Source organism: Mercenaria mercenaria, chromosome 2, assembly GCF_021730395.1.
Source record: "Mercenaria mercenaria strain notata chromosome 2, MADL_Memer_1, whole genome shotgun sequence".
NCBI lineage: Eukaryota > Metazoa > Mollusca > Bivalvia > Venerida > Veneridae > Mercenaria > Mercenaria mercenaria.
In genome coordinates this window covers 31,143,534-31,170,013 of record NC_069362.1, presented here as the reverse complement: position 1 = coordinate 31,170,013, position 26,480 = coordinate 31,143,534, and the positions used below count along the sequence as shown (strand labels likewise).

The 26,480-nt window shown below is 35.5% G+C and overlaps 1 protein-coding gene across 2 annotated transcripts; it reads left to right on the top strand.

Annotated features, from left to right (window-relative positions):
- The first annotated feature begins 404 nt into the window (after window positions 1–404).
- LOC123562645 (melatonin receptor type 1B-A-like) lies at window positions 405–26,303 on the top strand. 2 transcript variants are annotated; one of them, XM_045355264.2, is made up of 8 exons: window positions 405–584; window positions 8,177–8,489; window positions 9,069–9,346; window positions 9,805–9,968; window positions 15,024–15,230; window positions 16,338–16,536; window positions 23,619–23,735; window positions 24,433–26,303. In XM_045355264.2, exons 1-7 carry the CDS (start codon window positions 522–524, stop codon window positions 23,715–23,717), a joined length of 1,323 nt encoding a protein of 440 aa, XP_045211199.2. In that variant the 5' UTR covers window positions 405–521; the 3' UTR covers window positions 23,718–23,735; window positions 24,433–26,303. The 2 variants fall into 2 exon arrangements, with proteins under 2 accessions (XP_045211199.2, XP_045211198.2); XM_045355263.2 differs by having other exon boundaries at window positions 23,619–23,755.
- Window positions 26,304–26,480: the final 177 nt, after the last annotated feature.

The following is a 26,480-nucleotide window of genomic DNA, read 5'->3' as shown; positions in this document are numbered from 1 at the left end:
ACAAGAGCTAACTCACATTCTACGACAACAGCTTTTCTTTAGATTTTTCAAATCTAACTTAACCAAACAAAGTTTATACAAGTAACCTCAATCTTTCCTATGTGACAAGTTGCCATTTATCGCTTAAGTGCTCTTGAAAACAAATGCTTTCCTAAACTGTTTACAGGCCTTTCATAACACGAAGATTTGCAGACTTCCATTTAGTTTCATTTTGTAATATTGAAAATGAAGCAGTAATTATCAGTGCCATATTAAATCGCGTTACCAATGCGATAATGGTGGTGATGAGGATAAAATATAGCCAGAAAATCTGCTTATCTATTGGTCGCTGCTGCTGGTGACGAAGATAATCATGCGCATACGAAAATAATGTTAAAGATTTTTTCTCCGTTGGACAAAAGACAACAAAACATATTATAGGTACACGGAAAGAGGTTACATTTTATGGCTATCTTTTAGTTTTAAAAGTTAGCTTCGTTTCAGATTTGACGTGTCTAGGATTTTCCAAAGATATTTTCAAGATGACCATGATGAATTCAAAAAGTTTGGATTTCGTGGAAGAAGTGATGGGATGCATTAGTGAGGTACTTGCATTTAAATTATTCTTATTTCGTAATTTTCATAGGGCTTACAAATTCTGAACTGGTGAACTATTTTGCCGCAGAAACATGGACTACGATTATTGTACTTTCCTAAATTCAGTCTAAGAAAAATATTTTACTCTTATTTGGCTAAATATTTGTAGGCCTAACGGATATTTTCCAAAGCCGAACATTCATTTTGCAAGATTTTATCAAATGACGTCTTTACTGGTTTTTAGGGCTGCACTTTTGCCAGTGAACTAATTTTTTGCAAGTGGTACAGTAATCCTATTCAATTCTTAAGAAACATTCAGCATTACAGAAAAAAGATATTTGTTTTATATTTGCATGTTGTCGGACACACTTTCCGAGATACCAGATCGTCATATCATTTAAACACATTCTGATTTTGATTATACAAATAAAATCTAACTTACCATTCTATTTTCTAAATTTCATGTGTTATTACATAAACCTTATTTATCATTTCGTGCCAACTTTGTCGTCATTTTATTATTACCTAAGGGGTAACATTACACACTGCTATTCGAGAGTACAGTCGACATAGCACCCAAGGGACTGCTAAGAAGTGGTCTCTTAATGGAAAGGTCTCTTAATGAATTTCAGTCAGATGAAAAGGAAAGTTATTTGTAAAAACTGTTAATGTAACTGTATTTATTATGAACATACATGTATGGTTTTAAAATCTGTTTTAACTGTGATCGTGAACACTTTTTCAAGTCCACACACCATGAAAATTATAGCTAGATTGTTTGTTAGTTTGACTGATACAAAGGTTATTGCATTCAGTCACGTGCAAAACGTACTCGCTAATAACACAGATGAAGAAATGCCCAGTAGAATTTTGGTACCCGGTCGCTTAATAGATACTTTTGTCGAATATTTTACCTGTTGGGACTACATTAATGTGGTCGCTAGTCGTTTAATAAAAGAGTCGTTTAATGGAATGAATATATATACTGAAAACGTTCGGGAGGGATTTTGGCTGGTCGTTTAATACAAAGATCGCTTAATAGAGGTGTACGATGTCGACTGTATGTTTGTCCATGAGTGGCGCGTTTCTGGTGCACGTAAACAACTGCACTTCATAGCAGATTAACCCCCCCCCCCCCCCCCCCCCCCCCCCACCTCCAGCCCCCACCCAAAACATAATTAAAATTAATGTTAAAATTAATGTTACATTTCAAGGAAACTTGGAAGTGCATTGAAATTTCTTGTTTAGTAATTATCAGTTTTATTAACCTTTACCCTGCTAAATTTCTTGAAAAGACTCACGGGTCCATCATTCAGTTTGGGCAGTACCACTAATTATTCAAAAGGGTGTTCACTGAAAATGTTTTGACTGAATAGCGAACAGTGCAGACTAAGATCAGCCTGATCTTTGTCTGCATTGGTCGCAAAGGCTTAATCAATTGCCACCAGCAGGCTAAAGGTTAAAGAAATCAGCATAAAGCGGTTGAACCAGTGCTCTGTCTAAATCTTGGAAACTGGCATTTTCTCTACATCTTTCAATTTAATTAAATTATTTCTTCTACCGTTATTTGGAATAAGAACCACCTGATCTTTTAGTGATAACAAATAACCTTTAAAAAGTAGTGACGTGTCGTGTCTATGCCTATGAATTTGTCTGAAAAGGTATCATTAATACGTTATTTTACGATCAGCTAACGTCAAAAGGTTGTTCATGGCATTCAGATCATAGGATTGTACGCTCGTTATAACGCGCGCTGATCACGATTCTTGAAATGTTTTGCCCTTAACCTGATATGTTTCTTTATTGACATATAATTTCTTAACTTTCCACGAAAACATACGTAAATAATTATCTTCATATAAAGTATTCCAGAGGCATTATTTACCAGACATCTAGATATATCTATGTCAGACCGGTATGTTTAGTCATTGTTTTGAGTGTCAATCGCATATATGCTTAACAATTTTTCTATCTCCGCACATGCTTTTTTGTTGTTGTTATTTATACATTTTTTTTTTTACAAATTTAATGAGATGAATTCACTGTAATACTATCGTTTCATATTTATAATATATAGTTAACAAAAGTTAAAACAGTAATTATAACAGTTACAGTAAGGTAACTCTTAAATAATGATAAAAAAAAAAGCTCAGCGACTTTTAGTAAAACACAGAACTCGTGGAAATGATGTAATTCATATTATTTCATACTTTTCACTTCCGTTCAGTTACAATGGAACGTTCGTGAATATTTACGTTAATCCATATCAGATGTGCTATGTCACTAATTATGGATATCATATTTACGTTTTTTATTTTCAATTTTGCTCAGTCAAATAAAAAAATGATAAAGATTAAACTGTAACAAGAAGAGGATCAGTTCACATGTCCGAATAAGGGGCCTTTTACATTTGGCGAGTGTGAGATTGGCCAAAATTATTTAAGGTATTCTTCAAGTTGGATCAACCTAAAGTAATGGCTTAAACGTCATTTATCCTGATAACGTATAATAAATCCTGGACTCGGCATACTGAAGATAAAATGTGATATTAAAATAAATGACATGTTAAATCATTTCAAATAATCACGGTCTCAAAACCAGCTTGAAATGTGCGAATCTCTTTTATCATGGTCAAATATCTTTAAAAAGCACACGGACCAATACATTTTATTTCACCATATATTAGACCATATATTAGATTATAATTGTGAGAAGTTTCATTAAAATCTACGCTGTATAAAAATGTATTCGCAAACATGTTATAGATATTGTAATTTTCCCATAAACTCCCATTATAAAAACTTGTGTGGGGTCCAAATTTTCAAATAAATCTAGCAAAAGATCAAGCACATGACCCTATTTTTCATTTGCCTAATCAGGTTCTAAGTACATTCGGAAGTTTTGAACAATCAGAGTTTAATTAAAGTCTACATGGTTCGAAAAAATTGATCCGAACGCACAGAACTACCTTAATCCCTCGCCTAACGCTGATCCTCTTTACATCAGTAAGCAGCATAATTTACAAATCATACTCTTTTTCTACCAGTGCCATGGTGTGTAAATAAATAAATAAATAAATAAATAAATAAATAAAGAGTAACCTTGTTCGTAGGTTTAGTCTCGTTGTAGAGAATCAGTTCAGCATGAGTATACTTTGAACAAATGGTTTTGGCTCTAAAATACGCAATATTTTATCAGACACACATGATAATAATCAAGAATTAAGATCTTTTGTCCAGCTGGGTGATACCTGAAGTCAATGAGATCACAAAGTTGTAATTTTGAGGTCACCAAACAAGCATAATATTATATATCAAAATAAAAGAAAGACAGCTAACACTACCACTTAAAATTGATCTCAAAATATAAAGAATGGCTTCAATGCCTTCAATGCATCACAAAATATCAGACTAGTGTTCCACAAATAATGTCTGTATTTGTTACAGTACCGAATGGTATTCAAAACCCGTATTAATCAAAATAACAAAAATGTATTACTTAATGTAGCTTAATTGTTTTATACACGCAAGGAAATGAAACTGGATATAATTAGAATTTGTACGTAAAAAAGTAAAGAGTTTAAATGACATTTTGTCTCCATGCTAATGCATTTTTACAAATTTTATCTGATCGTTTGCCAAAGACGTACGTGTATAACCTAGTCATTTTACTAAAGATTAGGTTTTAGAATATGTAAATGTATAAAACTAGTGTATAGATCAAATTGTCTTTTATTTTCAGTATAGAAAGGCATACGTATTTTTAAAATATTTTAATAATGTACTGTTTTATCATGCTGCACGTATAAAGTGGCATAAATAAACTATTTGACTTGACTTGTATACATGTATATTGATTTGCAAATAAACATTTTCTTGTGTGTTATATGATTACCGAAGTTAAGCTAGAATCCCACTGCCCGGATGGGCTTGTGGATGAGTTCCGGATTCCCGTCCCCGGATTACTTCGGATGTGTAAGAAAAAAAGGTTTTGCGAATTTGTTACGTTATAAATCTCTAATGCAATCGTAACAGAAACTTAATTAACCTTATTAGAAAGGAATAAAACCGTAATAGTTCCTATTTTTTACCGCAGTCATTGTCTTCCGGACTGTTACGATCTTTTCAGAACTGTTACGGATATATTACAGATTCATTACGGAAATATTATTCGTGGGGAAAAATTGAGCATGTTCAAAACTACGCACCCTTGCCCCCAGCTGTCCCCGATTTTTGAACCACAGACCTTCATAAGATACTGCTGTTTGGCAATTTAATATCATAAAGCAGTTGAAATTTGCAACCTTTGACAAGATAAAAATGAAAGGCCTGAATGGCCTGAGTCGGCTAATGATTGATGTACTGACAGTATCGTCTACCAGTTTCAGTTTGTTTTTAGTTTTTTTCTTAAAATTTCATAACACAGCTCGATATTTACCCAAAATATTATATCCGGTTACGACTACACTTTTCTCCAGTTTGAACAATATATTTTACAAATTGTGATGATACGAAGACATTTAGCAGCAATTGGCAGTATCTGACATTGAAGTTTACGGTTAAATTACCTCTTATTTAAATCTTTTCATAAAAAAGTTGTTTCGTTTCGCCAAACATAGACGATCTACTTATGATTTCAAAAACTAGAAGAAAATACAATTTAATGTTTCGCCGATTTGTTTATTTCTCGAAAAATAAGAATTAAAATCATTTTTAATATCAGTTGTAACTAAACAAACCAGTAAGAGCTTCTTCTTCCGATAATTTATCCGTTTACTGACTGCAAAATTCAACCCACGCAAAGTTGCGTATTTACGTTCAATGTGGGAGAATTAAGGCTGATCGGCTATGTTACCTAACGCATCCAGACGATTCAGATTTTGTTTTTAAAAAAGCATTGTGTGCGTTTCTGTAATTTTATATACGTTTTTATACGCTTAGAAATTATTAGACATGCGTATTTGCATTATTTCTATACGTAATTTACGCTAATACGCATCTTATCTGGAGCCCTGCTGGAACTATTTTTTGTCTTTCGCTGGATGTTACCCAAGCTTTGTAAGCCTGCGCAATTCTTAAAATGCACATTTATTCTTAATGAGTTACATTCGAGAATTGCACAATTACAAGTCATAAGTATGACAGATTACATCGTATATTGGTCATAGCAAAGGGAATTGACACAACTTAACTTCATTCATGCAGTGAACTGTTTGAAGTTTGAGAAATCTAATGGAACTACATCCCTTCACTGTGTTATTTGGTCCATTTAGAGAATCGTTGGATAGCAAGGACTCGTCAAAAGGCTTTCAGCCTTTAGCCGACTCAAAAAGTAATAAGTCTTTGAAATAAAAAAAATAAACACAGTCGATCAAAATATATCGTTTACAACTTTAAAGATAGCCGCAACACCATGAATTTTATACTAGCCATTACGTCATGACGTCATGACATATGTTTGTATACATTGATACATTGTATGTTTGCCTGAAGAAATATCTTAATACGAAACGCGTTGCAAACTTGAGTTGTCTTCTTTCTTCAACCATATTATACTAGCCATTACAAATCGCACAAAACAAAGACTTTTATCGTGACTATTTTTCGTCCAACCATTCCTCTTGTCACCTAATACCGTCCCTGTGACAACCCAAATGACGTGATTTCTATCATATTTCAGCAGGTATCCAATTTTAAATGTCCCTGTCACGTATTACTTTTTGTTTGTTATAGATGAATTCAATATCCTAATTAAAACTGCACTTGGAAAAATTCTACAATGTTTAATACACAGTTTGCAGACAATTCTAGCACATTAATCAATCAAGTTGCGCTAGCAGATAATTTTACTTTTTTACATTGGCATATTAAAAAAAACAACAGCAGAAGTTAAAGCGGCCATCATGATTTGTAACTTCACAAAGTTGACCTCCATTTAAATCCACCTTATGAACCAAAGTTAGGGCTAATTTTGAATTACTTAACAAATAATCAAGGCCTGCGAGTTGTTTGCCGTTTAATTTACCACGGTTCAGAGTTCACATGCGCAAGAGTTGAACCACGAGGGCGTAAGCTCGAGTGGTTTAATATCTAAGCATCTGAACGATGACAAACTACAAGAAGACATTGATTATTTTCATTCGTACATGTTCAATGAAATATTTTGGTAAAACGCTTTCGGAATAATTTTCCCGAGGGTGTAGCCGGAGCAACTCGCTCGTATTGTTGTCTTTATTATTATTTCTATTCAAATATGTGTTTTATGTAAACAAGAAAATGTAACACCGTTTGTGAAATGTCTTTTTAATAAACATTTATATAATAGTAGATCAAATATAGTACTTTTTCTCGGTGCCTGTATCGAGCCAAATAATACCTCGACATGACGTCAGATATCCCCGTTTTGACGGAAATGCGCATGGAGTTTTCATATCAGAATACCCACCAGAAAACCATTTTTTATGTTTATTATGAACAGAGAAATAGTCACGACCAATTTCCTGCACAAGACAACAGCACTTGTACTTTCTAAGAGCGGAGCAGACTATATATGTATGCCTAATTCACATTTGACCCGGGCGCCATGAGATAAATTTGTCTATGATTTTCCTTATGGTTTTTTGGGGTATCGTAGGTAGGGGCTACGGCGTACGTGTTCACATTATATACGAGCATCGTGCCATTTTTGTACAGGCTCTCGGGAGCAGGCCGGCAGAAATCCATATGGACTCGTGCAAATTGTGCAATTTCAGTGCAGTTGCCATGCAGTCTCCGCAAGCTTCCCACGGAAATCGTACGACGTATCAACTCCTGCATCAAGGTGTCGTAGTGTCCCAGGGTGACCTGTCTCAGCAGCCAGGGCTTCACACACACCGTCCTCTCCCTATACCTCTGTCGGGCCTGCTGCTCATCAAGGACGGCCTGATTGCAATCATTGCCTGCTCCCTTCTCCTGAACTACCTCAGCTGCGACCGCAGGTATGCCGCTCTGAGTCTTAGTGGTACTATCATTTCTCTGAAGAGACGAACAATCAAAACATGCTGGAGATGGCTAATATTTATATATATAACCATCTGCAAATTTGTTTTTGCCCATATCATTGGTGCGGCCGCTGAAGGGTTTCCACGCGATGATTGCTCAATATCCGTGCGATTTCACGGGTACTGCACGGGCAGCGAGCGGCAACCTTGCAAGGGTCGTGCGAATGTCCCACGAGTCTACAATCTCCTTATGATTTCTTTTGGGCACCATGTCCACGGAAAATCATGCGTTGGCTGCACGATCAGCGCGCGACCTCCTAACGATGCCCGCGCGGGGATTGTGCAATGCCACCTGCGACATGTCTACGGGCTACGGGCTAACGATTTGATTAAATTTGTATAACTTTTCTCTAAACAAAATCGTAGAGGCTGCGGAGCCCATGAATCTGTACGAAAATCGCACTCCGCTGTGAAAGGAGGATACAGGCAGTGTACGTGCTCCGCAGACGCAATGCAGGCCAAATGTGAACGAGGCGTTAATAATTTCTACACAATTGAACTACAAAGGTTAGCTAAAAGTTTTATTCGTTGTCTTCACTTTTTGTCATTTGTTCATTTTAGTCTGTTCTGGATAGTTTGAACTCGACGATCAGCTCAGTTGTCACACAGTCCATGCCGTTCATATGTAATGAAACCATGCTTGAGAAAATCGAGGCGTATGTGAGGCCACTATGGGAAGTGGATTTTGTCATGGCTCTGATATATTGCTGTCTCGTCGGTGTGGCATTGTCCGTCGGTACAGTCGGCAACATACTAATTTTGATCGTTACGGCAGGGACTCGGACTATGAACAGGGTCGGTCGGGATTTCGTGATAAACTTAGCTCTTGCCGACCTGTGTGTCGCTGCCGTGGCGGACCCAATGTGCATACTAGGTAGGTATTCTTTAACATAATTACAACATATTTTCCATTTTTTGTTTGTTTTACAACCAACTGGTGACTGATTTGTGTCATTTCGTCTTGTTCGATGTCGTGAGAACACATTCAAAGTAAATATAATATGATACTGAGATGGGTGGGGTCTATGCGCGTTCCTCGAGTTTTTGCTGCGCGAAACCGCCCGTGTAAGCTATGTGATTCTCTTCACTAAGTGGGTCGAGAGGCGAAAACACGAGCATTTTAGCCCCGTCGGCTTTTTGCAAGAGTGAAATTTTTTATGCAGCTCAGAAATGAGTCCTTTTATGAAAAAAAAAAGACTATAGAAATTATATTTGCAAACGGTATGATAATATTCAGTATATTCTCTTTTTTACGAATACTGAATTTTGAAAATGAATTTAAAAAAAATGGTCTTTTTGCGTTTACTATATGTTGTGCTCTATTTTGTTTTGTCCTGCTACAGTAAATTGCAGCATCTGTCTCGATGCAAACTTAAGGTAATTCGTACTTAGAAGGCACTTTTAAAAAGCGCATTTATGTACTTTTCCTTTATTATGCATTTACATTTAACAGGAGTTGTAAAAGGAGAGAAATGGTTCCAAAGCCGCTGGATTTTGTGTGAGCTTGTTGCCAGCATGTGTCTGACGGCATGTTTCTGCGCGTTCCTTAGCCTCACTCTGATGTCAGTCAACCGTTACGTGTTCGTCTGCCAGAACAACTTGTACCGAAAATTGTTTCGGCGTCCAGTTTGCATCACGTTATGTCTAATGTGCTGGATTTCCGCCTTCCTGTTCGAGTTTCCCAACTTCATTGGTTGGGGAGGTCATTACTTTGACAAGAAAAATCAGCAGGTATCTACAAAAATATATCATAAAGAATCTATTTAGAGATATTTGAGTTTTTAATGATGTTTATTGCGTTTTTCATTTAGGTATTAAACTGTTGTAGAAATAAACTCATACGAAGTATTATTACTTGAATTGCGTGATGGTCGTTTCTTCGAGTGCATGTATTTCAATTAAATATGTCTGAGTCAGCGTTCAGTTATCCCACATATGTTCCTAAATTCTCCGTCAGTTCTTATATTTTATACACACGTTCTGTAACTGAGCACTTTTGTCATTAAAAAGGATTTAAAAAAAAAATACTTCTTAAATTGTCACATATCGGACATTTGTCTCGTCTGAGTATCGTCCTTGTTATTTCCGATCTCTGGAGTGGTACTTTACTAAATCATCTGTTATTCATGTGCTAATTTACCATTTGGGTACTATATTTATCAACTTACTGATGTATCCTTATTTTACAGTGTATCTGGGATCGGACAGCGAGTTTCTCGTACACAGTGTTTGTTGCGGCAGGGCTGATTGGCGGCCCACTTGTACTGATGGGGCTATGCTTCATACTGGTGTTCCGAAAAATCTGGAGGACAAAGAAAAACGTGTTCTCGCTTAACCAGGACGATCCCCTAAGGTTACAACGTTCTCTTGTTTAATATACCGGAATTTACTATTTACTAAATTATGTTCAGATTTAAATATTCACTAAAGCTGTAATGTGTAATGTTATTATATATGAACATTTCGGACCCTTAAAGGGATTTGTATTTAAATAACTGACCAAAGACGGGATTGTTTAATACTACATTTATTCGCTACGGATGATACAATATAACTCATTTACAGAATAATACAAGCATGTATACATTCTTAGGACAGGCACGCTATACGCTAGTGCGGTGCAGGAGGGAGGAGTTACATTTCAGGTGATATAATAGGCCTGTCAAACCAACCAAATAGCTATTTCTAAACATTCACAAGGACTGCATTTTCATTCGTGTAACGAATTAATTTCATTTTCGAGCTAAGTCAGTTTCAGTGCCAGCTCGAAATTCGATCTATTTGTGAATATTTAAATTAAATGCTATTTTGAATTTAGACTTCTTGAAAGTTTGAATTTCGATTATTTAAATCAGTTTTTCACAGTGATTATTCCGTTGTCAAGGTGATGTGTTTGTTTTAGAATACCGTTATATATAAATGTTCACCAATTAAAGAACTTTTTGGTTCCGATAAGCAGACCAGTTATTTTTGCTTCTTATCTTTGAAAGAACTAAATATGTGCCTTTATCATTTGTAGGCATGTTTAATGTATATGATCTAAAGTATTAATATAACTGTAAACTGGAATTACATGTTCAACATTGATCTGGACGAGTAGTCTTTAAAACAAAACAAACCCAGCCGATTTACCTGGCATTTGTTATCGACTTTTGTGGGTCTAATTTTCCTTTGTGTTCTTGTATATAATTATGTTGATATACTGAATTCCAGATTATGCCTTATAGTAGAGTGCCAATTTCGAAAAATCTAGACAGGTTGGACAAAAGTACCAAATTTTGTAAAGCGATAGCTTGGGACAATATAAGACTTTTGGCTGTAAGGGCCAAGGTCACAGCTTATTGGAATTCTATTTTTAGAACATTCAAAATGGCCGCCATTTAAACAAATAGCTATTTTAGTAAAAGTTAGTTTTTATCTTATTCTTGATACATATTTATGTGTAAACTGATTCATACTTACTCTTAGTGTCAAGTGATGCATTTTTTAAAGAAAGGTCATGCCACATAACGGCCTGTCCGTACATTCGTCCGTACGTACGTTTAAACTGTCATCTTTTTTAAAACCGTAAGATTTTCAAACATATCATGGTCTGTAATGTGCTGCTTGATCTCGATTGATCTAGAGGTGATAAATATGTGTAAAGACTATTTTTTTGTAGAAGATATGTTTCATTTTGTTTCGTTCGTCTGTCTGTCTGTCTGTCGCAAAATCGTGTCCGCTCTGTATTTTATTCATACCGAGACCACGGTAGCTTGGGACAATATAAGACTTTTGGCATTAAGGGCAAAGGTCACAACAGTAGCTTGGAGCACTATAAGACTTTTGGCTGTAAGGGCTAAGGTCAGAGCTCTTTGGAATTCTATTTTTAGAACATTCAAAAGGCCGCCATTAAATCAAATAGCTATTTTAGTAAAAGTTGATTTTTATCTTATTCTTGATACATAATTATGTGTAAACTAATTCATATTTACTGTTAGGGTCAGGTGATATATAATCATAAAGTTAGGTCATGCTACATAACGGTATGTCTTTATATTCGTCCGTACGTACGTTAAAAATGTCATCTTTTTTTAAAACTATACGCTTTACGTGTATGCATCATAAGCCCTGTGACGCGCTGCTTGATCTCGATTGATCTAGAAGTGATAAAAATGTGTAACGACTAAATTTTTGTAGAAGATATGTTCCATTTTGTTTCGTTCGTCCGTCCGTCTGTCTTTCTGTCTGTCTGTCTGTCGCCAAAATCGTGTCCACTCTGTATTTGTAGTCATAATGAGACCACATGTGGAACGCAACATAAGTTTTATATTACTGTTGAACAATGTAGACCAAATGATATAAAGGCAGCATTTCATGTCCGCTAGGGCCTCAAATGACAAAACTATGTAGATGCCAATTCCATTCATCCTTCTATTGAAATAATGCTATACTGGGAGACATGGTTCATTTTCATTTATGGTTCTTTTGCATCATATACATGTATCTAATAATAAGCTTTGCTCTTTGGTTTTGGTAGTTTTAGCATCGCATTAACACAACTCTATGTCATACGGCGACTAAATAAGTTTTGTGATAAGCTTTGTAATTTCCATAATAGAACACATATTACATAATCATATTTGCATAAAATCTCTATATTCAGATAGTTTTATTTTGATATTGCAAAGTATCGATATTTGATCATATCTATATGCATGTATCTTGAAAAGCTTTATTGTAATGGAAAGTTCAAACGTTTCTTTAATGATTATGTCTTTATTTACTGGATTATTGTTGTAATTTATCATTTAGAGATGTTTACATGATTTATATGCACCGCTTACTTCATCTTTTGCATGAACAAATAGTTACCTCAAACAAATTTAACCTTACTTGCAACTGAAAGCTTTGACCACACAGGACATTTTTCCTGTTCAAATCATCAAACCGACGTCTTCTGGTTTGATACTTTTCATGTTTATCCCGGTCACATATCATGTCAGAGCCTTCTGGTACTATAACATTTTTGTTGGGATAAGTCACTTGTTAAGAAACTATAGGTAAGGGAAGCGGTTGTCTAGAGTTTAAGGTGTCGGCTGCTCAACCCAGAGTTTGATACCGACATGGATCATAACCAAGCCTTCTCAAATGACACCGGTACTCGATTTTTCAGGGAAAGGATTCGAGTGTGGTTCAGATAAGCTTCTAGCTTTCATCACAATTGAGCTTAAAGATAAATTAGTATAAACTAAAAAGCTATAGATATTCATATAGAAAAGAGATGGAATAGATGTATGCACATGAATTTTGTGATCACAATGATTTATTTTTTTTTTTAAAAAGCCTCTTCTTTTATATAGACATTCTCTTCTGTATGGTGATTTAAAGCCAAAAGGAGATATAGATAGATATAGAATGCTGACATTTATAACTAAAATCTCCCAAATAATTATAGATTATATCATCAGAAGTATATGCACCTTAATGACATATTCCTTATGAATAAATGGAAATACTATGCAACAAAATTGTAAAGCATAATGAAACAATCAAAGCCTTGCTTGCAGCATACGTGTATTGCCTTTTAAATACTTGGAAATGTACCACTTAGATTAATGATCACAATTCCTTCTTAAACGACAACAACATGTCTTAATAGATTGAAAGCAGCATACACAATCTGCATCAGCAATAAAAGAAATGGAAGAAACTATTTTCCCTTTATCTTCAATGTTAATTTAGTATGTTTTCATCACACTGGCTTAAAATGGCATTGTTCGGGCAATTAGCTAATTTACTTCAGATATAGGCCTACTTAAATTAATGATTGATCTATACATAATTCATTTATAAGCATAGTATTCTTTCTCAACAAGTAAAATACATAAGCTGTTATACAATTATTATCATTACATTGATTAATAAAGCAACTTGCAGTTAATAATGCTCTGAAATGACCTTACACCGAACTCTCTAACCTTGAAATAACACCTAATGATATGCATTAAAAACTTTGCCATAAGGTAACACATTTGTTATAGATAATATAGGTACATGTAGCAAATGGTGCTCTCTATACAAGACATTAAGAAATAGGTACATGTATCAAACATGATTTTGAATAGAGATTAAGAAAATGTTTTCCTAAATCATCTTTAACACTTGTTCAACATGCCTAAAGTACTTTTCAGTAGGATATTTTGTCAAGCCTATTTAAGTGAACTTCACTGTGTTAAAATTCCATTATGTTAAAATCCGATACAGCAACTCTCAAAAACAAAGAAAACATGCATAATTACGTGATTGGAAAAGCACTTCTTTCAGTACTGCACATGTATTTATCCTTTTACATAAAAGAAAGGTAATAAAAAATAATGGACTCAGTATTACTTTATACTTTGTGAATCATACTTTAAATACCTTTGAAAAATATGTCATTAATAAAGTATCAAAAATAAGATTTAACAAGTTATTAATATATTTTATGTTCATAACAGCACATGCGGCAGTCACATTTATTTTAAATAAACAAAGCCATGATAGCCCTTTAAGCAGTTAAAACAAATCGTTTCTATACATTTTTTTTTGCATTTTAACAGGGTATTTCAGGAACAGTCACTTGAATATTACAAAAAGCAATAGGCATTTAACAATTCATAGAAAAAGATAATTTCAAAAATCTTTAAAAAAAACCCTCAGATTTAGCCAAAACAGCTGTTCTGAGATAATATTATATGAATTTTGCGACGGACGGACGGACAGACGGACGGAACAAATAATAACATGCTTCACCTAAAAGTTGGTGAAACACTTTTTTTCAGCTGCACCAATACATAATTAAAGTCAAGCTGCACATTACGGGGCTCATCTTATAGTTATAACCACAAGTATACTGTTTATAAACGGCATTTTTGACGTACAGACAGGCGGATTTACAGACAGACAGACAGACGTGAAAATTGACATCACTTCCTGCAAATGTATCACTTTAACTCTAAGAGTAGGTATGAATCAGTTTACACATAAATATGTATCAAGAATAAGATAAAAACTAACTTTTACTAAAATAGCTATCTGTTTCAATGGTGGCCATTTTGAATGTTCTAAAAATAGAATTCCAAAGAGCTGTGACCTTGGCCATTACAGCTAAAAGTCTTGTATTGGTCCAAACTACCTCTGTGCAAAGTTTGGTACTTTTGTCCGGTCTGTCTAGATTTTTCAAATTTTATGAAGAGTTGGAACTTAGCTATTATTAATATGTCATTAATGTTATACGACTGTATTTTAACGATCGAATTGCGCAACAAAGTTGAAATGCGTGATCCCTATGTTGAACCTGAGTTGTTCAAAATTTTAATGTGAAATTGTGGACTATCGTCAATCTTTTATAGGGGTTTCATGACAATATACTAAATTATTATTGCAGGATGCGGAGAGTGTGGCAAGAAGCATTGCGATCTTCACGTACACTGGTCATCATCTTTGCCGCCTTCGTCATCTGCTGGACACCGTATGCTATCCTCACGGCGCTGGATGTGAATGACACGTTCTCGACCGAGGTGCACCTGTTTGCAACCATGCTGGCACATCTTCATTCAAGCCTTAACTTCACAATCTATATGTGTACGAACAAGTACGTGTTGTAAATGAGATTTCAATAATAAATCTATCTTTTAAGATAATATAAATTTCGGACAGTTTCATAAAGATATACATGTCTGGTATTTTAGCGGCGTCAAGGGCTAAGGTTAATGGGGTTGAGCGTTCACTTGGAGACCAACAAAATATTAGGCTACTATTCCTATGAGTTTCACACGTTACATATTTACTAAAAACACCAACTAAGATGACAAGAAACGTGAAACGTTTGCTGTTTGTGTTCGAGTAAGGTGACATGCATAAACGCAGGCTCCAAGACAGTGTAGGCACAGTAGATTGTTTGAAAATATTCTTGTCAGGTGGTTGACACAGGCGCATTGTCCTCAGATAATATGTTTTCTGTCATTTATACCATTTACAGAAGATAGGGTACGCACACGTAGATGTCACAAATTCCTGATAATTTACAAGAGAATGTTAAATTTTTAGATTTATTTTTTTTTAAACATTTCAAATTTCTACAGTAGGTTTTATCGTTGTTCGGCTGCGGGTTTCGTTCACTTACAGTGTAGCCTTATTTCATTTAGATACCACAGTCTTTCGGACAGGTCAACACAGTTTTGTTAGTACGTGTTCAAAGAAAAGAATATGGCTTAGAAGTGACCAAACTGTTTTGGCAAAGGAATAATATTTTCTCAAAATTAAGACCTATAAATACACCAGAGGCCACCATTTCATTCCTATTTTCAAAAATTTCCAGTGGTTGGGGCGGCCACGGACCCCCTAACACGAGCGGAATGTCCCCTTTCGTACCTACCCCCACTCGGCGTTACTAAGTATGCGGTCTGTACATTCATCAATAACTATATAAGTTCGTGTTATTTTGCTGCCAGTTCTGTCAACAAGTATTCTTTTTTTTCCGCTTCAACCTTATTACTACATAAACATATCAAAATTCTTTGGACCGTGGCAACTTCTAGTACATGCAATACTGACTAATTACTTGTTACTTTTGCAAGCGATTCTGATAGTCAGATTTCGTTTTGTTCCCCTGGAGCCAAACTCCGGTTTCTGAGGAACATGGCAACATATAAGATATGCTACACAAAATTGAGTTTTCTAATTACTTGATTTTTCACAGGAGATTTCGGCAGTCGGTGTCCTCGTTGTTTCGATGCAGCCTTACTTCATTCACATACCGGAGTTCTACGGACCATGACAAGACGTTGGATACATCTTCGAAAAATGAGAGATCTATCAGTGAACTGCCGAAGAAATTTCGCATCAACGCAGGACTTCAGTCCGGGAAATCCGTACACAACAGCTTTGCTGATCTCCGAGTAATTATGTTATTTTTTTTTAAAGAAGATCCTCTGGTAGCAGAGAACGCAATCGAGCAGAATAACAGTTCACTCGATTAGACTGATTGCTTACAATCATTGAGCATAAAATGTTTTAATTATTTTTTAATTTGTAACTTAAAAAGCGTCTACATTTACCTCTCTAGCGAAAGGTAGCTCACAATATTGGATGACTGACGTTGTTGTAAGCAATGGACAAACAAGTTCAGTCGTTGTGATTACATCCATTTACCCTGTGATAACATCACTTTATTACATACCTCGTCCCAAATATCACCCCGCGCCCAGCCTCCGCCCAACGCACAGACGCTTTTACGTACAGTCAAACCTGTGTTAAAGACCACCTCTGAACAGAGACCACCTGTCTCTAAAGACCACATGTTTTGTTTCCCATTTTAACATTTACAGTGTATTTTAACCTGTGAATAAAGACCACCTCCCAATAAAGACCACATTTTGGCTGTTCCAAGGGTGGTCTTTATAGACAGGTTTGACTGTATTTTGCATTGTATTATTTGTTGGGTATATGAAGCATTCCGTATGCTATATCTTTTCACAATTGTGAAGTTGGGCTGGCTGATTTGTGAAAAAGCCCTGGCGAAGTGCTTCAAGCGATATCAAACTTTTTATTTTGTATTAGCGCATTTTTCAAAAGTTCTCCATTTGCTGTTCCCCTGGTTTTGTTTGTTTGTTTTTTTAAACATAAAAGCATCAAGAGATTTTAAAAGAAAAAAAAAGGCCAATGCCTCATGATTTTCAGACTGCATTATAAAAACGCTCCGTTTTGCAAAACACTTACAGTCGACATCGTACTTGCGACCACCTCTATTAAGCGATCTTTGTATTAAACGACCAGCCAAAATCCCTCCCGAACGTTTTCAGTATATATATTCATTCCATTAAACGACTCTTTTATTAAACGACTAGCGACCACATTAATGTAGTCCCAACAGGTAAAATATTCGACAAAAGTATCTATTAAGCGACCGGGTACCAAAATTCTACTGGGCATTTCTTCATCTGTGTTATTAGCGAGTACGTTTTGCACGTGACTGAATGCAATTAACCTTTGTATCAGTCAAACTAACAAACAATCTAGCTATAATTTTCATGGTGTATGGACTTGAAAAAGTGTTCACGATCACAGTTAAAACAGATTTTAAAACCATACATGTATGTTCATAATAAATACAGTTACATTAACAGTTTTTACAAATAACTTTCCTTTTCATCTGACTGAAATTCATTAAGAGACCTTTCCATTAAGAGACCACTTCTTAGCAGTCCCTTGGGTGGTCTCTTAATACAATGTCGACTGTATTTAGCGAGATTATTTCGTGAATGCCACTACCTTTCGAATGGCTTTTATAAAATAGAACTTGATTGAAATAAAACAATTTAGTGTTTACAGTTACACAAATTGCCATTCTCATAAACGTACATATTGTAATATGAACTATTTGGCTTTTAAATAGCTTTCAAAATGTCTTCAAATCATACTTGTTAGAGTGCCAGAAACGATTTTGGAGGAGCATTAATAAGCCTGGTAATTGTGAAAGAGAAGACAGATCATGAAAATTGGATCTCGCTGTGAATGAAGTTACTTAATTCATGTTAATACACTCTATTATCTTTATTGTCGGTTCAAAAACTCTTCAGAGCTTTTGTTATAATGTTGCTTTCTTGCCGACTTTGAATAAAACTTATCTTATCTTATCTTATCTTACTCTAGCATTGAACTAACATTCTATCACGGCCCGATTTAATTTTCATGATAAGCCAAAACAAAAAACAAACAAACTGAAACTGTGTTATTATACAACAACGTCACTGTAAGTACGTCACAATTATTATGTCATAGTGTCTAACGTCATGTACCGGGCGTGCAAATATTTTTGTGGATGCCGTCAAGGAAGGATGTAGATCTCCGTTTAATCAAAGTACTGAAAGTACAGAAAGGCTGGCTACCACAAAGCACTGAATGAAAACTTTGCTGGAAAGGTGTTTGCAAAATCTGAAATATTATGGGTTTTCCGTATCAAACTAAGGTGAGCATAGGGTACTGGTGAAAGGAATCATCTACTTAAATTGAGAAAGGTAGTGTAATGATATTACAAACTACAGATAGTGAAGCGCCCGCCCACTTAGCTCAGTAGGTAGAGCGTTGGTCTACGGATCTACTGATTCAGGTGTTGAAGTTGGCAGTTACTTGCGGAGAACAGGTCTGTACTGTGTACAGAATCTAGGAACACTGGTTAAGTTAACTGCCCGCCGTTACATGACTGAAATACTTTTGCAAAAACGGCGTTTAACCCAAAACAAACAAACAAACAAAACATATGGTGAAAAATACACAGCATTTGCTTCATTGGAGATAACACAATTAGTGCGACAAACAGCAATTAATCCTCATTTGGGATTCCGAAAGATGAATATCTAACAGGAAAGGTCAGGTTCCGAAAACGCAGCCCCGTTAAACCGCAACACCGCAGCAGTGTATGTATGGATGGGTACACATAAATGTATCTATAAAACTAAAACTTATAAACAACGAAGGCAAAAGGAACAATGAAAGTAACATAGTCCGCCACCGTCTTGTAACTGCCAGTGGCAACACACCACCGGTTAATGCTGCATTTGTAACCTTATCCTTGGCCCCACCATTGTTCCAAATTAACACTTATAAACCTAATTGAGTCACTGACTTTAATACAGACTTGCATATAAATAAGTAATTTTGTTTTGTAAAAAAAGATCATATTAATAACCGAGAAGCAATTACATGTTTAGAAAACTGTTCAAAGGACAGTAAAATTGCTTACAGTGTGTTAGCTGCGAGGGATATAAACAGGAGAAGTATTGCAGAACAATACAAGACCTCTTACTGGTTAGGAACATTGCAAACAAAAATGAGGTATTATAAAGAACAATAACCAGAAACAGGAAAAAAAAAGAAGAAGTAAAGAATGTAATGTAAAAAACCTACATCGCCATTTTAAGCATCGGTTTGTGTATAACCTCTCGACATTTGCTCTTGAATTTTGACAAGGATTTTGCATATTTTGATTTTGATAAATTAAATCAACATTAATATATGTATATCAAATTGCTCACTGCTTTTGCTAATGCTTTTTATAATGATGTTTACTTAAAAAATAGTTTTAGGGACATGATGTCAGAGAAAATATTTAAGTAACAAATACAACATCTATACGTCGATATGTCATCCCCTTAATTATGTATGAACATTAATCAAGTTGAAATACAAATGTACTAGCATTTTTTCAAGTTTTAAGACATGGCAAATTTTTGTGAATTGAATGCCAAAGTAACTGATTCATATATATATATATATATATATATATATATATATATATATATATATATATATATATATATATATATATAATTTTAATTTATCAAAATCAAAATATGCAAAATCCTTGTCAAAATTCAAGAGCAAATGTCGAGAGGTTATACACAAGCCGATGCTTAAAATGGCGATGTAGGTTTTTTACATTACATTCTTTACTTCTTCTTTTTTTATTTCCTGTTTCTGGTTATTGTTCTTTATAATACCTCATTTTTGTTTGCATATATATATATATAATTATGATTTGGGAAAACCCCATTACTTTACATTTTAAAGCAATTTTGGTGTGTAATCTAAATGGAAACAGTCACTTCGCTTCTCTTGAAGATCGTACTTATCACGTATTTACCTTTACATGACTGTTTCGATTCTAAATTTAGAGGTATAAAATGACATCGTATTAATGTGTCTTCACTATTTATTTCGATGTTTCTAACAACATGAAAAATGTAATATATTTTAGAATCATAAATAGATATTTTCAAAACTCTAAGTGCGTTAGTTTGAGAACGCAATATGTCCCACAGTCTAAAAATAGATTTGTTTGCATTCATAATGTAACAGTCTATACAAAAGTGAACAAGGAAATTCATTGATGCAATCATCAAAGACGCCACCAAGTGTTGTGTTTGAAGTACATTTACTGCAATATGAGAAATTACCTAATCATTACTGTATTAGACTGACTGGTCATCGCCTTTTTTCATGTATATGGTGTATTTCAAACTTAAAACTCTCCACACCGATTTAGACATTATGGTTTAGAAGGATGACAGGGAAAATATTGTTAAATATAGTCAATAAAGATATTAGCTTCGTTTTGCAATATTTTCAAAGAAATGTGGCTATAAACATTATAATTGCCGAAATTGGCGTAAATTTTAACATTTAACTTCGTCATTTATCCTTAAAATGGCATCTTTTCAGGATTTTAAATCGGTTTTGGTAACTTCGTTTATTTCGCCATACGGCTAGTGAGGTGATTTTACTGGTTAATTGTTTTTATAGACCGAAATGAGGAGAATACTAGCCCCACTAAAGTTTTCAAATCAATGTATCGATCCTGCGCCGAATATAGCATCCCGGATGCAGTGCACCGAACACATCCGGTTACCTAGGGTAATAATATAATGAGTGTTTTCTATTCATTGATGAAGTTTCACGTGATCTGGTAATGTCATTTCCTACAATTTCATTAGATATTTGGAAAACATTGCTCTTTCGGAAAACTTTACATAGAGTAACCTCCCTTATCAATAAATCGGATCAACATTTTGACGAATGTTTAAATAAAGTAATGTTTTCTGCTCTACAAATAAGGAGAGGAATGACAAATAACATTGTTTTATATCACATAATAAGTTGCACCACATACAGTTTTGATGTTTTCTTTATGCTATTTTTTGTTTATTCACTAAAATCTATTGTGCAATATCGCGGGTCCTTTAACACACTATTCACTGTGTTCTGTTTATCGTTTCGAAACTATTTATTACCATCTTTACATGGTCCAAAATAAAAGTGTATCCCATATACTCGACGCCACCTCCTGGCTGCGTCGAATGAACAAACTGAGTGACTTGTTTTTACTTTCAAACACTTTTCTTTTAAAAGAAAATATGATATAAAATGGTTGAAAAATAGATTTATTGAACCAGGTTAGGTTGATAATCTTTAAAACAAATCCATGGTAAAGCTGATAAACCATTACGGAACTATTTGAATTGCGCATGAAATAATTTTGTGTTGTCAGTCTCAGCACCCGACTGATCTTTGTGACTTTCTGTTTTATGATATTAATAGTCTAGGAACAAGTTCGCCAGCCTAATAAAAATCAGAATAACATATGTCAATCAGCGATTTCTTCTTGAATTCATGCTTTGTCTTCACATACGTTTTATTATCGAATGCTGCACCCTCGTAATTTGATTCCTTCGAATCTGATTCTTTTTCTCAACAACTCACTATTTGAGATAATTATATTATTACTTAAATAAACGAGAACTCTGCACGCAAATCCAATGATATTTAAAAAAAATCATATCTAGATCTATTTCATAGCAATTAAAGGCTACACAAACTGTCTACAGTTTGAAAGTCACTCTTTACCATGTGCGTCCGTCTGCTATTTATGACCGCTCAAGATCAGTGGTCAATCTGCATTTCAGAAGCGTACAATTCCTACTTACTAGTATGTCATAAATAAAATGCCAGCCTATAAGTCCTTTAAAAATCTCAGATACTAGCAGTCTTAGAATCCAGATTAAAGTGTCATACTTCGAAGACCGATGCACCGCGTGTTTGACCGGTGGCTCTAGCTCAACAACGATACATTAATTAAGATGTACATGATTTTTTGTCTGGTTTAAAAATGATTCTAGCATTGAAGGAATTGTATTGAGAGGATTATATGTTCTGGCTTCTGGTCCCTGACTGGTGCACAGAGAGGACTTCTAGACAGGTTCTGCATTGGTTCCAAGGCGGTTCCCCACTGTGCTCCTTTGTTTGTTCGTTTGTCCTCGTGCGTTTGCTTCGTTGTGTGTGTGCGTGTTTGTGTGCGCGGGTGGGCGGACGGGCGTGTTGGTAGTGTGCACATCTGCGTGCTGCGCGTTTCGTTTTGGGGATGCTGCGTTTTTGGAACGTGGCATTCTTTTGTTTTCTCTGTTGGATATTTATCACGAAGTGCTCAAGGTGAGCTATTGTGATCGGTCTTTGTCCGGCGTCCATCGTCGTACATCGTGTGTCATCCGTCGTGCGTCAACATTTGCCTTGTTAACACTCTAGAGGCCACATTTGTGACCCTACCTTTATGGAACTTGGTCAGAGTATTTGTCTTGATGATGTCAAGAATAAGTTTGAAACTGGGTCATGTGGGATCAAAAACTAGACCAGTAGGCCAGATCAAAGGAAAATCTTGATAACACTCTAGAGTCCACAGTTTAAGTTAGTTTGAAACTCATGAGAATTGGTCAGAATGTTTGTCTTGATGACCTCTAGGTCAAGTTCGAATCTGGGTTATATGGGGTAAAAACTAGGTCACCCGCTCAAATCAAAAGAACAGCATGTTAACACTCTAGAGGCCTCAGTTACCAATCTTTATGAAACTTAATTAAAATGTTTGTATAGATGATTTCTAGGTCAAGTTTGAAACTGGGCCATGTGGGGTCAAAAACTAGGTCAGTAGGCCAGATCGAAGGAAAATATTGTTAACACTCAAGAGTCCACGGTTTAAGTTTGAAACTCATGAGAAATTGTCAGAATTTTTGTCTTGATGACCTCTGGGTCAAGTTCGAATCTGGGTCATGTGGGGCATGTGGGGATAAAAACTGGGTCACCCGGTCAAATCAAAGGAAAAACTGTTTAACATTCTTGAGGCCACAGTTGTGACGCAATCTTTATGGAACTTGGTCAGAATGTTTGTCTTGATGATCTCTAGGTCAAGTTTGAAACTGGATCATGTGGGGTTAAAAACTAGGTCAGTAGGCCAGATCAACTCTGGTGAGCGAGTTAGGACCATCATGGTCCTCTTGTTTTATCAACAAGATTTTCGCGATAGGAAGAGATGACGGCACAAACTCTTTACCAAGGCTGGATTGGGGACTAGGAAATTACTTTACACCAAGCATTTTTGGAGACTGCATAAAGAGTAGGCGAGGGCAATAATGTAAATCTCCCTTTTTATTTTCAGTACACTGACAAAAATAGGAAACTGGGAGTGAAATGCGACGAGGCTGGTGACGATAAAGGCTACGTTAGTGAGACATGCGAAGAAGTGCAGAAATACTAAATATCTTTCTAGAGTTCCGTATGTTTCCTGTCTTGCTGGTATCTTTCATTTTCATGTAACGTTTGCAGTAGTTTGAACTTTATTAACCCTTACCATGCTGAATTTCTATAATGAACTGGTCCATCTTCCGATTTGGGCAGTACCATTTATAATTTGAAGGGGTGTTTACTAAAAATTTACTGACTGAATAGCGAACAGTGCAGACCATGATCAGACTGCACGGATGTGCAGGCTGATCTTGGTCTGCACTGGTCGCAAAGGCAGAATCATTTGCCGCCAGCAAGCTAAGTGTTAATCTTCAACATACTAAATACTAGAAATTTCCGTTATTTGTTGTCCATGCAAAGCTGTTTTGTCACTTTAAATGTTAAATATTTGTAAATGTAATAATAAGTCATAACAAGATATAATACAGCCATGCAGAATAGTGCCAGACTCAGTTTGATTCTGCCTTTTCATATGAGGTTCACCTCACACTCCCAAGCTCCGACCCATGCGGAACTTCACATATAAAAGAAACCATGGTCGCAGCGGACCAGAAGTAAAAATGACAATAATTTAGAGATTGTTGTCACGTGACATTGTGCAATTCATAAATTATTTGAATATTGGAACAACAATATCATTGTGTATTGTATGAAAAGTACTTCTGCCAAATAAAAGTTCGTATGAAATTAGTGTATACTTAAACAGATTGTACATGATGTAATTACAGGTGCCGACATTGGACCATGGAAACCAGCAGTAACTTATTAAGTGATTCTAAATAACCAGAAACACCAGGAAAGGACTGAAACAGCCTAATAACAGAAAAACATATGTGTGTCTGATTTATTCGTGTATATTGTATCAATATTATAGTTTCAAAGGTTTAGTGGCATTTGCGTTAAACTGCCTGCATAGATTGTTTGAAAAAAGTACGCATATTATTTTATGGAAGGAAACGCTGCTAGAATTAGATAGAAAGACAATCGTTTAAAAGTTTCTATTCCTTGTTTGATTTTCTCCTCGAAGACAAATATCGCAGTATTTATTGTTAGCCACCGGTGGTGTCATTACCTTCTAACAAATGTATATTAGATACTAAACAGATCCAGGGCCGGAACCAGGGGGCTCGTGCACCCCTCCCCCTCCCATTTGGCTGAAAAGTGACCTGTACTCAGCAAAGTTGCACCAAACTCTTTTGGCAAAGGAATAGTATTTTCACAAAATTTAGACCCAAAACAGCACCAGAGGCCATCATTTTAGACCTATATTTCAAACTTTTTCAAGGGGAGACCCCTGACCCTTCTAATATGAGAATCTTACCCAAAACTGCACCAGAGCCCACCATTTCATACTTATATTTTAAATTTTCCAGAGGGAGACACCCTGACCCCCCTAAAAAGAGGGGAGTACTCACTCTTTTACCCAAAATTGCACATTAGGCCACCATTTCATACCTATATTTCGAAACTTTCTAGGGGAGACCCCCTTAAAAAGAGAGGAGTATCAAAAAAATTGCACCAGAGGCCACATTTCATACCTATATTTCAAAATTTTCCAGTGGGAGACCCCCTGACCCCTCTGAAAAGAAGGGAGTACCCCCTCCTGTACCTAAAATTTGTCCAGAGGTCAACGTTTATATCTATATTTTTAAAATATTCCTGGGGAAGACTCCCCTGACCGCCTAAAAAGAGGGGAATACCTTCTCCCGTTCCGTTCCTTAGAAGTTAGACCTAAAAATGCACCAGAGGCCACCATTTCATACCAATATTTCAAAACGTTATTAAAATTTGTTATAATTTTGTAATAATCGATGTTTTCGTGAGATTTAATATTGTGAAGTTATAAATATTATGTTTATTTTAACGACCATGACATTGCAGTTTAATTATGCTACTATTTTACACAAAATTGCACATTCTATTTAACCGCAGGTTTTTTTTAATTCTGGCAAGGCGAAAGAAAAATGTTCATGTATATCATGGTAAATTTAACTTTCAGATGGAAAATATATCTCTCATCTTGTTTCGATCAGTTAAAAAGACTAAAATGCCACTGCTTGTTTTTGAGGCATGATATCAGAGAATTGATGATATATGCAAATACTGAGTCAGTCCAAATGTGTATTGCAGTCCGGGGTCTATATAGCAGCACTGAAACCAGCTCAGTTTGAAGATTTGTTGTGGAATATGCACGCTAGTTGGTCTTAATTGGTCTGTACCAAGTTGTTCAAAACTTTAACCGGCTTTTAAACTTACCGATGGTTAATGTTTGATTCAAAATACTGGTCTTGGCGGGAAACACTAGTATGATATTTTGACTTTGCTGTAAAAACTTTTCAGTACTCATAATCCTTAACTATTACATTTGTTCTTCAAAGTCTTCTAAAAGGTCGAAGGTAATCGACCCTTAATTTAATCGCAACAAAGGGGTCCAGGTCGTGGAATAAACTATCCCTCATATCGTTCAAAAAGCCAATGGTAACAACACACTTTACACTTCAGACTTCACAGATCATGCACCACACTTCACATTTCTATTTCAAACTTCATAATAGCAGCGACAAGAATTGGATTGAATCCGCAAGATAATCCACCAGCATCAGTGCAATATTCTTGTTAATTATACATATCATTGTCTTGTTGATCAATAAAAACTGTTCGATATCGTCTGTTTTGTATGCTTTGTGAAAACAAGAGCACCGCCTTGCGGGTGCTGACGCTCATCTGATTTTTTTTGTGAAATAGAAATATTGTCCTACCCATGATTTTCTAAGTC